The sequence below is a fragment of the Microcaecilia unicolor genome, chromosome 11, assembly GCF_901765095.1.
Source record: "Microcaecilia unicolor chromosome 11, aMicUni1.1, whole genome shotgun sequence".
Taxonomy (NCBI): domain Eukaryota; kingdom Metazoa; phylum Chordata; class Amphibia; order Gymnophiona; family Siphonopidae; genus Microcaecilia; species Microcaecilia unicolor.
In genome coordinates this window covers 28765570-28779825 of record NC_044041.1, presented here as the reverse complement: position 1 = coordinate 28779825, position 14256 = coordinate 28765570, and the positions used below count along the sequence as shown (strand labels likewise).

At 41.3% G+C, this 14256-nt stretch overlaps 1 protein-coding gene across 1 annotated transcript in view; it reads left to right on the top strand.

The window, feature by feature from the left end:
- The window catches only part of USP30 (ubiquitin specific peptidase 30), a 42974-nt gene extending 28838 nt beyond the window's left edge, over window positions 1-14136 (top strand). The window contains exons 10-13 of the mRNA XM_030219243.1: window positions 1438-1518; window positions 5608-5827; window positions 10781-10886; window positions 12033-14136. Coding sequence (XP_030075103.1) covers window positions 1438-1518; window positions 5608-5827; window positions 10781-10886; window positions 12033-12297 — 672 coding nt within the window. The 3' untranslated portion in view covers window positions 12298-14136. The remainder of the gene's footprint in view (window positions 1-1437; window positions 1519-5607; window positions 5828-10780; window positions 10887-12032) is intronic.
- The last annotated feature ends 120 nt before the right edge of the window (window positions 14137-14256 follow it).

Sequence of the window (14256 nt, the reverse complement as noted above, 5' to 3'; positions counted from 1 at the left end):
AAGAACTGCATGGAGCTGGGTAGTAATTGGGAACTGTCTATGAGAAACCCCCTCCTATAAAATATAATATTGATACCTTTTAAATTGGATTCTATAAAGCACGGCACCTCACTTAAATCGTGCATATCTGAAAAGGGAGCGTGGCCAGGGCATTCCAAAAAGTTATGTCAGATTTACCAAATTTGCCCAAACACGCCTAAGTTGAACGCTGGCTTTCAAGTATGGCACCCAAAATGTGCAGGATTCGTGTCAAACTATATCTATAAAGGACACCCTCCCTTTATAGAATATCGCTTAAGTTTTGCAGCGCCAAATTTTATTGAATTCCCTCCTATATGTGTACAAAGTGAATCCTGCAGAAAGATTTAGGACTCATTTCGCCCCAAAAGTTTCAGGACTCTGGAGGGTAATTAGCAGGGCCCTGACTCCTCTATTTTTCTATCGTCTGACTCCGACTCCAGCTCTGACTTCAACTGATATTAGGCTTTAACTCTGGGATTTTATATATTGTGCCAAGATCTCTGTGCGGAAATCTTAGTGTATTAGCACCTAATTTAGGCATTGGGATTTACACCAGGTTTTACTTGGCATAATTGACCGTGACTAAATTTAGTGAGCTCTTTGAGCAGGGACTGTCTTTTCATGTATGGGGTACAGCGTTGTGTATGCCTTGTAGCGCTATAGTAGTGATAAGTAGTAGTAACGTGGACCAGTTGCATAGGAAGGGGGGGCAGGGGGCGGTCTGCCCCGGGTGCACGCCGCTGGGGGGTGTCGGCTCCGCGCTGGTGCACTGCCCTCTCTGCCCCGGAACAGGTTACTTCCTGTTCCGGGACAGAGAGAGCAGTGAACCAGCACGGAGCCGACACACCCCAGCAACGTGCAGTCGGGGCGGATCGGCCCTCCTGCCCGTCCCTGGTCACAGGTATGCGCTCCGGGGGGGGGGGGGGTGCACCGTGCTGCACCCAGGGGGGGTGCGGAGCGGCGACCCACCCCGGGTGTCAGCTCCCCTCGCTACGGCTCTGACGTGGACCAGTGCTCAGCATATTCTATAAACTGCACGGAACTTTAGGCCTGTAGATCTAGGACAAAAATATATATATACACACACACACACTTTTTGTTTTTTTAATTTTGAAGCTGGTGTAGGAATTGATACTGACTCTGACTCTACCCAAAATTGACTCCACAGCCCTGGTAATTAGAGCTAAAAGCTCTGATAGCCACTGTTGTGAACAAAGGAAATACTTGCCAATAAAAATCGGAAACATATTCATTGTGGATTAAAAGAAAACATACTGGGAACATACCATCCGACAAACAAACAAGGAGTAAGGTTCTGAGCTGAGTGAAACTTAACTGCGATTTTTGTATTATTGGTTTGTTAATGATAGTAGCAATTACGAATTGAGGTCTATTCACAATTTGTTTTTATTCCAGATCCAAGCAGATGACACGCTAACTGGGAAGTGTATAAAGAATCAGAAGACAACATTTGTTAGACAGTTAAAGCTAGGGAAGGTAAATCATTTCACATCTTTTCTGAAGATCAGAAAGCAGGGGCGTAGCTATGTGGGGGCAGGGGCCCCCACAGATTATGCCCTGGCCCCCTCTACATTTGACCCGCCCACCCCCCGCTGCCGCATCATCAGGTACCTTGTTTGCTGACTGGGGTCCCCAATCCCTGTCAGCCGAAGAGTCTTCTTCAGCGCCGGTCGACTCCAGTGCCTCCGTTGTGTGATCATCTGTTTCTGACGCCTTACGTCCTGCACTGTGCATGTAGCCCCGTGCAGGACGCAAGACGTCAGAAACAGATGATCACACAACGAAGGTGCCGGAGTCGACCGGCGCTGAAGAAGACTCTTCGGCTGGTGGGGATTGGGGTCCTCCGCCAGCAAACAAGGTACCTGATGTGGGGGGGGGGGGGGTTGTGGGGGGAGGCGGCTAAACAGTGCCCCCCCACCTTGGGCTCTGGCCCCCCCTCCCGCCAAGATCTGGCTACGCCCCTGTCAGAAAGATGTTTGATCTGCTTCAAGCTGTCTCTAATATGGGAACCTCCAATGCATGTCCCTTCTGAAGTGCTTTGACAAAAGTAAGAGATGGTCTGGGGGTAATTCAGTAAAGTTGTTGCTAACATTTACACACTAGTTAACGACTGGCATCATGTTTAGAAAACTAGCATATACAGGATGTGAAAGTTTTTGCCCCCTCCCAATTTTCCCTATTATGTGTGTCACACTGAATGGTTTCTGATAATTAGATTGTAAGCTCTATTGAGCAGGGACTGTCTCTCCATGTTCAAGTGTGAAGCGCTGCGTACGTCCAGTAGCGCTATAGAAATGATAAGTAGTAGTAGTAAACAAAAGTAACATTAAACAAAAGGAACCCAAGTAAACACATAATACAGTTTTTTTAATTATTACTTCATTTATCTAAGGAACAAAGTTATCTATCACCCATGTGGAAAAGTAACTTCCTCCTTAGTTACTGAATCTTTGACCAAATTTAATTGAGAATTAGATTCAAATGATTCAACACTGCCAGGCTTGATTGCAGCCAGCGTTGTTGAATCTATGAGAGTGAAACCACAAAGCTTCTACAAGAATACTATGCCACGATCAAAGCAAATTCCAGATGAGATGAGAAAAAAAGCTGTTGAAAAACCTCAGTCTGGAAAGGGTTACAAAGCCATTTCTGAAGCCCTGGGACTCCACTGACCCAGAGTGAAAGCCATGATCTCCAAATGGAGAAGACTGGGAACACCTTAAATCTTTCCAGAAGAGGCCAGACCTGCCAAAATTACTCCAAGGACGCAGTGACAGCTCATCCGGGAAGTCGCAAAACATCCTGGCACAACATCCAAAGAACTGCAGGCGTTTCTAGACTCGGCTAAAGTCAATGTTCAAGACTCCCCAGTAAGAAAGAGACTAGGCAAAAATGGGATTCATGGAAGAATAGCAAGGCAGAAACTGGTGCTATCCAAGAGTAGCATCAATGCTAGTCTCACATTTGCAAAAACACACCTTTTTGGGATAATGTTCTATGGACAAATGAGTCTAGAGTGGAACTCGACAACACAGGTCCCATTTTTATATATTTATTTATTTATTTTATTTATTTGTTACAGTTGTATCCCACATTTTCCCACCTATTTGTAGGCTCAGTGTGGCTTACATAGTACCGGAGAGGCGTTTGCAGACTCCGGCGTGAACAAATACAAAGTGATATTGTGGTAAGATAAAGTTCATGTGGCACAGCCACATTAGGGCATCGTATAACGGAAGAGTTGTGTTATGTCCATTACGTACTTTACTTTTGTTGTGTTGCAGATATCAGGCATTTATGTTGGGTTGGCAGGGTTAGTTTTTAGTGTTTTCCGGAAGTTTAGGTGATCGTACGTAGTTTTCAAGGCTTTTGGTAATGCGTTCCACAGTTGTGTGCTGATGTAGGAAAAACTGGATGCGTAGGTTGATTTGTATTTGAGTCCTTTGCAGCTTGGGGAGTGCAGATTTAGGTACGTTGGTGTTGATTCGGATGTGTTTCTAGTTGGTAGGTCGATCAAGTCTGTCATGTATCCCTGGGGCTTCACCGTAGATAATTTTGTGAACCAGAGTGCAGATTTTGAAAGCAATGCGTTCTTTGATTGGGAGCCAGTGTAGTTTTTCTTAAAGCAAATACAGCATTCCACAGTAAGAACATTATACTGACAGTCAAATATAGTGGTGGCAGTGTGATGGCGTGAGGATGCTTTGCTGGTTCAGGACCTGGAAAACTTGCCATTATTGAAGGAGCCATAAATGCTGCACTTTGCCGGAATATTCTTAAGGAGAACGTCCAGGCATCTGGCCATGAGCTGAAATTGGGTTATGCAGCAAGACAATGATCTACATCTGAATGGCTGAGGAGAAACAAAATTAAAGTTTTGGATTGGTCTAGTCAAAGTCCTGACTTGAACCCAGTAGAGATTCTGTGGCAGGACCTGAAATGAGCAGTTCATGCACAAAAACCTACAAATTTGTTTGAACTTAAAGCAGTTCTGTAAAGAAGATTCCTCAACAGTGATATGAAAAACTTATCAAATTATAGGAAGCTTCGGGTGAGGACTGGTCCTGGAATAAACATTCATGCTTGTTAGGTCTGATTACAAGTTGGAATCCTGCAGAAGGCTTTCCTAAAGGTGTGTCTCATCTTCTGATATTAGCAGCTAAGATGGGAATATCCAGGAAGTGGAAAGATGCTGTGGGCCCATCTTTTTAAACTTGGCAGGGTATAATTAGAGAGATCCCAACTATTTGATAAACTTAAACAGGAGTTACGTGAATGGGGTAATGAACTCTATGGGATTTAGTAGAGGTATGATTGATACACACCCAGCCAGTCAGGTTTTCAGGATACCCACAATGAATATGTATGAGATACATTTGCATTCACTAGCTGTATGGAAATCTATCTCATGCATATTCATTGTGGATATCCTGAAAACCTGACTGGCTGGGTGTATCCCAAGAACTGGGTTTTGAACCCCTGCTCTAAGCTGAGTGGGAATCCTCCACCTACAGTCCTGCTAGTGGGGGTTGCTGTTTCACTATCATAGTTTCAATAGTGAGGGACAGGCAAGCTCTGCAGGACCTCATGGAACCTGTCTGTCTCTAGCAATTGAAAACATAATATTGAAGCATAATCCCCCACTGGCAGCAATGCAGTTGAAGGATTCCCGCTCAGATTAGAGGGGATAGTGGTAAGATCCTACCAGGTGCTCAGTTATGGAGTTACCGTCTGTGGCAAAATGGTAAAATTTCTAGCATATGAATTATAAGAATATTTCATGGTGTATTTTCTAGTTTGGCTATCAGGTGGTGCATGTTTTATGTCTAAAACTGTTACAGAGAAGTGACTGTTCCTTCTTTAGTTTAACACAAAGAGGAAGTAACCTGCAGTGATGTGGCCAGATACTTTTTACAAATGTTGTTCTGGGCTCTGATTGGCCCAGGAGCTCAAATTCAGGCTGGAAATACTGGATTTTTCTCCAGTCTCAGTTTGGAAGTAGAGAGAGAGAGACCTCTGTACTGGGACCCTATGAGCTGTTATAGTCTGTATCTTGTGAGCAGCTATATTTTCTGTACTTCCCAGGCACTATCCAGGTAGTGATAAAATGTTTAGATAGTTTTATAGTTGATCCTTATTCAGTTATCTGTTATTTGCTTGTTATTTTCCATCTGTTATTATAGTTCACTGTTCAATATTTTTTATGACGAGAAACCTTTTTTTAGTTTGACTGTGCTTGTCTGGACTGACTAAGAATTCTGGTGGTTTGTGTGTTGGGACTGTGAGTGCTTTTTAGGAACTGTGAGACACTGGGAGTGGCCCCAGTAACCTAGAAATCACCAGGGATAACTTGAGAGCGGGAGACTTGTCCATAGGCAGTTGGGACCCAGTCGGTGGGAGAAAGGTGCTAGTGTAGAGCACATGCCCAGTGCAGATGGACCTGAGCTGTGCTGGGGATAGACCCTCTAAGTGGCCACAGAGTTAGCCCCAGGCGAGTGGCTAGGCTAGTGTTTCATGACACCCTCTAAGTCTGTCTTTTTCATACTTTTCTGTTTTTGCTTCTAGCTTCCCCAGTGTCTGTGCATCCATCTGCAGAGGCTGAGCTGGTCAAACCAGGGTACGCCACTGAAACGTCACGAACATGTGCAGTTCAACGAATTCTTGTCTCTCGATGTTTACAAGTACAACCTTCCAGGAAACAAGTCCGATCTGAATCATCTGAAACAGACGGAGCACACGTCGGCAACCTTGGACAAGAAAGATGGGCTAGCAGAAAATGCAACAGGTACACAAGAGGTAGCAGAAGTCAGCCAGCTGATCTCAAACTTCATCACAATATTCTGCTCTCTGTGTGTAGATAGAAATTATCAGAAGCCTTTATGCTGGAAAATAACTGTTTAATTAGGTAGACTAACCTAGGGAAAAGGGATCAAGAACATGCACACATTCAGACAGGCAAGACATCTAGCTTGGAGAAACAAAATAGAATAAGGTCAAGTTGATATTCAGCCAGCAGCTTTGAGTATTTTTTTTTTTAATACTGACCACGGTCCGTTAATATAGACCCAGATAGTCGGTGCAGGTCCTTATCTGAATACTGGTATGAATATTTGGTTCAGCTCTGGTACACAGAAGTTATGCAGGTATGGTCAATATTCAGCACTCTACCTGTATAACTAACCAGGCTATTTAAATGGTCCTACTTGCCCGGTTAGCTATGCGGTACCATCACTAAATATTGCCAGTGTGTGCATAATGCCTGGCTCCACCCAGACTCTGCCCCAGCCCTGCCTGGGCAGAGCTGGAAGCGGTCAGAGGCCAGAAAAGTGCTGCTGAATATTTCTTCCTGAGCTGCGCATGATTTATCTGGGCAGGAGGTTCTCCTGTCTGGTGAAATTGTTTTGAATATCAGGTCCAAAGATTATGTTTTCAAATCTGTGTGTGTTGTTTTTAAGGAATAAAGAAGGTCCAATCATCCTTAAGTACGTTCTTCCCCAGGGAAAAAAAAGCAATGTGGGCCCTGAAAATTGCCACAATGTAGTGAATCATAAGAGAATGACATTTCCCTTTTATGAAATCTCTGTGAATCGTGACACAAGATCCCATTCTGGATGACTTACTTCTTTCAAAGTACTACATTTATCAGTTTTGCTATCTGGAGTGAAATTAATCATATAAAAGTATTTACAGAAAATCAGCTGTTTTCTTATCTGGCCAGGTAATGCCAGTGTCAATGTAGTCTTCCTAACCACTTTCTCCTAAATAGAGTTCAGTGCGGTTTACGAAAACAGGAAAAGTTCAGCTGGGAAATTACAACAATAACTCACTAAGAATGCAAAATACAAGATAACAACAATCAACTAATCGATTACCTAGTTGTAAAGGTCGATCGAAGAAATATGTCTTTAATTTTTTTGGGAACTTCAGGTAGTTTTGTTCAGTCCTAATATGGTAAAGAAGGGAATTCCATATTGAAACTGCAGCAACTATGGACTGTTTTCAAGAAGCGTACTTTTCTGAAAATGGGAGGACGGAGAATTAATTGATCTCGCAACTGAGAAGAAAATCCAAGCAAAGTCTTAGAAACCATGTTTATCCAAAGCTCAGAAGTGGAGCCATGAATAATCTGAAATAATAAACAAGCTTCTTTGAAAAGTATACGATCATTTACTTGAAAGCCAGTGAAGTTTAACTATGCAATCAGAAATACTAGAAAACTTATTAAGCTTAAAGATTTATCTAACTACAGTATTTTGTATAAGTTGAAGCATTCTCAGATGCTTAGAAAGTAAACCCAAATAGAGGACGTTACAGTAATCCAGATGTGGAAGTATCATCATCTGGACCAAAAGCCCAAATGCTTCTTGGTTGAAAAATTATCTTATTAATCACAATTGTCTTAATTTAAAAATTGTCTTCCACCATAAATGATTACTTTTTCAACCATAAGTCAGCGAAGAAACTAGAATAATTCCCAGTACTCTAGACTCAGACTCTATTGATAATACTTTATCAGTCAAAACAATTTAAGAAGGTACTGTAATACCTAGATTTTCGAAACAAAAACCCTTGTCTGGTTCAGATTCAGTTTTAGCTTATGCCAAATCCTGAATTCTATTTATCCCAGATGAAAACAGAATTAGATAAATCTAAGCTGTTGGGTGGGAACAGTAACAAAAGCAGAATATCATCAGCATAAGACGAGAATAATTCACCAAGGTTGAGCCTGATTTTACATATATTGCCTCGCATACACCTGCTGGTACATTAAGGGGGTAATCTTATAGGCAACTTGAACATGTACAATAGTGTTTTATCTGCTCAAGTAGATGCTTATAAAATTTCCCTAGGGTATACAAGCATAAAAATAATGCCCACTTTTATGTTTCAACAATTTTTATTGAAAACAATACATAATGGCTTCGACAACATGTCTGTCAAATCTTACAACAAACAATAGATTACTATCATATGCAAACATTAAGTCATACGCACTGCTTTCAACGTACTTTATTAATTCTGTTATCCTACCCCCCACCAGCTAACCCGGTCCTCTCCCCCCCCCCTGTACTCCATTACCCTCCCTGCTCAACAACTCATTTCCCCAAATCCTCCCCTCCCCTCCCACCCTCTTCCCTCCCATGGAAAACTCTCAATCATTCAAAGGAGGAAGGATCTCAGCATCCAAATTCAACCTAGTATTCACAGCACATTAAGTACAAAGCTCCAACCCATTGGCAGACAAGGTATCTATATACTTCCCCCAAATCTTCAAAAATTGGGTTTTTCGTTTTGGGGAACCCCTAGCTTCTCGTGCCTATAGTGCCCGCTTTTATAGGCTGACCAAACTTCAGTTTCAGTTACAGCTTCAGCGCCAAAACATCCATCTTAAATACTAAATAATAACACCATACACGATCTATACAAAACCGAAATCTTATCACATGACTTTGCTATTAATGATCAAGTACTGCCACTTTAAACCTTATGTCAAATAGGGCCTCTCTATAGTCGATGACCTAATGTATGTTAAAATCCAATTTATTACTCAGGAACCTTCATGCAATACCATAAATTATTCTTCTTTACCATGTATGTACGCACATGGTGTATATATATATATATACCATGATCTGTTCCATATATATTATGTTCCATGTATGTATGCACCTTAACGCAATACCATTTGTAATTCTGTTACCTGGAAATGGCAACCGCCATTACGGCAAATGTAAGCCACACTGGGCCTGCAAATTGGTGGGAAAATGTGGGATACAAATGCTACAAATAAATAAATAAATAAAACCGTTCCAAAATGTATGTTCAGCCTTGTTTCAGCTAAAAATGCCAGTGCATTTTTGGCTGGAACTAAAACTTTAAGCTGGCTTCCCCTCCCCCTGGGCCTGTTGTCCATCCCTGCTGGTCTAGTAGGTAGTCAGGGCAGAAGCGATGCCAAGTCGCTCTTGCCCATGTCCTCTCTGCTGCCAAAATGACTGCTACAATCTCTAGCGGCAGTCTCGTAAGACTGCTGTTGGAGGTTGCAGCAACCATTTTGAAATTGAAGCCACATGGGTAGGAGCCACTCCAATCTCAAAATGGCTGATATGATCACCAAGGCAGTCTTGCAGCCACCATTTTGGCAGTGAAGGGAATGTGGGCAGGAGTGACTGGCATTGCTCCTGCCCCAACTATCCACTAGAACACCAGGGATAGATGGCAGGCTGGGGGGGGGGGGGGGGGGGGGGCCTAAAGGTGGCTCATTCTGTGCAGGGGGTGGGGATTCATTCTGTGCAGGAGGGAGAGGGAGTGGCAGCTAGTTCCGTGCAGGAGGCAGGCCACCAAACCAGCCTCTACCTGATATTTTTGGTTTCAGCTGAGCAGCTAATTTTTTTTGTTACATTTGTACCCCGCGCTTTCCCACTCATGGCAGGCTCAATGCGGCTTAAATGGGGCAATGGAGGGTTAAGTGACTTGCCCAGAGTCACAAGTAGCTGCCTGTGCCTTAAGTGGGAATCGAACTCAGTTCCTCAGTTCCCCAGGACCAAAGTCCACCACCGTGACCACCCTAACCACTAGGCCACAGATTTGGTTTTGGTCACTCTCTACCCATTTTTATGCATTATACACATAAGACTAGATTCTATATATGGGACCTGAAATATTTCCACCTAGGCGTATTCTGTAAATCGAACCTAGATTTAGTAGTGGTTTATAGAATATCGATCTTACTCCTCTGCTTTTCCCTCCCTTCCCCTCATCTACCTTATTCTCTGATTAGTACTACAATTATTATGTTGTTCTTTTCACCAAATGTTGTAAGCCACATAGAGCCTGCCTTAGTGGGATTATGTGGGATATAAATGTTCACAATAAATAAATATGCCTAGCAACCACGTCTGCACCTAATTAACTGTAGGCACATCCATATAAAGTAAAATTTGGTATAAATACCAGCGCCTAAGTTAGGCATAGAGCAGGTGTATCCTATAACCGTGCGCATAGATTTTTGGAAGGCCGTGGTCGCTCATTCCACACCCCCTTTTTTGCGGCACACATAATTAACGCACAACACATTACAGAATACACCTAGCATCTAATTAATGCCAATTAGTATCAATAATTGCTTAAGTGGCAATTATCAGTGCTGATTGGCTTAAGTAATTAATTTGCGTGTGCAAATCCAGAATACAACTGGATTTCTGTGCTCAATTTCAGTTGCGCTATTTAAAATCTGGGAGATAGCCCCTTCCAGGGGCGGAATGGTGGCTTCTTACTGGCACATATATACATCCTGGGAGCTTTCAGGAAGCTTTTTTTTTTTTTTTTAAAGGCACATGCACTAGACTATGTAGGCACCCTCATAAAATTACTCTCCACATATTTCCACTCTGCACAGTGTGGTATAGTGGAACCCTGATATAACACTATGATTGGGATCTATAATGCGGGTCAATAGAACATTAACACAGTTGAACCAAGCAAAAAACGTATTTACTAAAAGGCAAGATGGCTGTATGTGAAAAAGGGGAGCCAAAACATGATTGTGTTATATGCAGATTTGTGTTATTGCGGGGTGCATTATATCGGGGTTTCACTGTACTTAGGTAGTAACACAAAATGGAATGCTAAGTTTTTCAATCACAGTGTTCAGCTGCATTATTGGAGAAGGGGGTGAATAGACTAGTATCATGACAAAAAGTTAATAAAACTAAGGAGGCACTGTCATGTTGCGTTGTAGCTCCAGGTCATAGCAGTGCTGCAGCATCATTCTTGAATGGAGCCTGTATGCAGACAATGCTGCCATTGAATCTCACATCTCCATTTGCTGTAGTTCCTGACTATAGGTGGGTACTATTTTTTTTTTGTGTGTTGCTAGTTGCACTTATTAGAGAGCTGCACGGGAGCAGGGATAGCGGGATTCCCACGTCTTGCAGGGTCCCCACAGAAGTGCATGGCGATCTGATCTTTGCCTTCCCTCCCCTGAGCCGCAGGGCGCCCTGGTGGTCTAGTGGCTTCTTCGGAGCGGAAAGATCCCCATTCTTTCCTGCCTGCTACTGCTCATCCTTAAGCTGTCGCTGCTTTTTTTAAATGGCAACCTCACAAGACTTTGGGGGGGGGGGGGGTCAAGGTGACTGCAGCACGATGCAGCATGGCAAGGCCAGGGACTGGGATGGAGGAGATTATTTGAGGCGGGGATGGGTTAGATTTCTGTCCCCGTGCAACTCTCTAGCACTTATTTTATAATACAAATCTCTAATATATATTTTACAATTCTTTTCTGTTTCTGATTTGCAGCATTCAGATTTATTTTTCAGAATTAAAACAAAAGTCAGCCATCTGCATTTATTTCCTAATAACAGTTAATACTCAAAACTTAACACAACGCTGGAGAGCAAAAAAATCGGAAAACTCAATAGACCATCTATATATATATTTTATTTTATTTTTTTTGTAATATATTTTTTAATTTTTTAAAATATTTTTTCAATTATTTTCTTAGTTTTTACAATTTTTTCACTGTATGAAACAATTTTAATCTACATGTTTTTATCTGTTTTTTATTATTGTCATTATAATTGATGTGTTTATGTATGTTTAATACAGACCCCTGACGCAGGTGCTAGGCGCCGAAGCACAGCCCGTGTCAGGTCTATCTTAGAATATCAATAGTTGCTAATAAAGAATCGTATCCCATTTTCCTAAGGCTTTTGGTGCTTCTGTGGTTTTCAAAGTTTGTACTTGCCATGTTATTATTTTCAGTCTGTTAAAATCAGCAAATAGTAATTTTGCATTCAAAATGGCAGAAAGATGTTTAATTTTGTACCAGCTAGAAGTTGTCAGCTTCAGTTTAGGATTCACGGAAGCTTGCCTAAACAATTGCTTATAACTGAATGTCTCTAATATCTCTCATTCTTAAATGCATGTCTAAAATGAAAGGTATTGAAATTTAGTTTTCTTGACAACAATTTGTTTTCTTCCTGATCTCTCAGTGCCTCTGTGTACCTGTTCCGACTGATGGCAGTTGTGGTTCATCATGGAGATATGCACTCTGGACACTTTGTGACATATAGACGGTCTCCATCTTCCACCAGAAGTTCTATGCCTGTCAGTAGCCAGTGGCTGTGGATTTCTGATGACATGGTTCGTAAGGCAAGCTTACAGGAGGTCCTATCTTCAAATGCATACCTGCTATTTTATGAGCGAGTTTGCACCAAACTCTGGCAGCCAGGTCCAGAATTCAAGCCCGACATGTGAATCCTGCACAGCTCTGCTACCAAAATTCGATACACATGCCAACATATCCTGAATGTAATGGTATTTAAAGATCCCCATACCACTCTGACTTTCCATTGGATAGTAATTCTTGCTTGCTCTTACAGGAAGTCAGTGCATTTTAAGTACCATACTGCCAAATGTGTCTCTGGTTGTGCTGTGCATCATCGGGGACTTTCTTTTAATAAACATTCAGCAGAAAGTTGATATGGACCGTTTGTGGCTGTATATCAGCTTCAGAAAAGAGCTAAGGAAATAGTTAATTCTGACTTTTTCCAGTCTGTAAAATCTCTGGGATCACGTGACAGTTTTGAATTTTCTCTCTACATAAAGTTGCATTCATAGTTGAGGGAATACAATAATTCTACACCCCCAAAGTGATGATAAAATGCCTGGATTTGCATTTCCTAGTTAAAATCTCAAACTTAAATACTCACTGATTCCTTTAATGTCAAATATTTACTTAAGTAAGAGGAACTCTTTCAGTGGCATCGAAGGGAAGTATACGAAAATGTCTTTGCCACGTGCAATTTTAAATTCTGTAGTCTGGTCATATTAAAAAAAACAATTATTACAGTAGGTTTGGATACATGTGTTTGGTCTAACACAGGAATAATTTAAACTACATCATGCATTGTTTGGTGACCATGATTCAGAAAGTGCCCTTAGCTTGTTTAAATAACTACAGTCCAACCGCATGTTTTTTTACATTCTTGTCATGTCTGTCCCTGAATTAGGAAAGAAAATTAATTAACTTGCATTGATCACTTGGTAGAAAGTCCTTTAACTTCAATTGAGTTGGTAGCATTTGAGATTGCAGGTTATGAAATAGACCTTGCTCCATTCCCTCCATAATTTCTACTGTGCTTTGATTCTTTCTAGACCGATACGGTTCTGCCAAATCTCAGATTAATGCAGTGCGTTAATATATCTGCTTGTTGGTTCATCGCATTTGCAAATTGGTTATGTCACAATATGTGGCAAGCTGTATAATAAATGGAAATGTAGCCTTATTTAAATAATTTTTGTGAAATTGCTAACTCTGTATATAACTGTATAAAAATGGAGTCTTTAATATGAAGTTGGTAAAATTAATGTCATGTAATTTCATTTTGTTCCAACATAGTGTACATTAATAAACAAAAAGTGCGCATTTTTTACTTAGTTAATAAATTCTTCATAACATTTTATTTTCAGTTTTATTAATCACAGCTCTGTCTTTTGAAGTGGTTATCCAGCACTAAATAAACTCTGTGAGCACTGGATATTTGTTTTTGCTAAATGACTTCAGGCCAGAGTGGCTCAGTATACTGTTTAAAACTGGATATGGAAACTTGGCATCAGACCATCCTGTTGCCTGACAGTCTGTGTCAGAAAGAATCTTCCTGTGCTTTGCATTCTGTTTAGTTTTCTTGGCTTGGAAACAAAATGCAAGCCGTTACGTTGAAATTCAACATCATTTCAGTACGAAACGCCTGCAGTTTGGGCATTTTGCCACACTGGAGCAAGAAATTAAGAAGATAATGCAGTTCTTTCTTTACCTGTCACAGACACAGAGCAATCTCTGATTTGTAGTTGGTTTTTCTTTTTAATGACTCGGTTCAACTCTGGATTGTGTCACTTTAATACAAGGGATAGACAAGGATTTTAAATAATCCCCAAGAATACAGACACACCTTTGTAATCCTTAGAGTGATTAATCCAATTGATTTCTTTGCTTGTTTCACATAAATCATAACCTTAAGATTATTTTCGACAAAGTCTATTTAAGCAATGATTCAGCACAAGTTTGTGATACCTGGGAAAAATGCTGGGTCACTATTTTATTTATTTTTGTTACATTTGTACCCCGCGCTTTCCCACTCATGGCAGGCTCAATGCGGCTTACATGGGGCAACGGAGGGTTAAGTGACTTGCCCAGAGTCACAAGGAGCTGCCTGT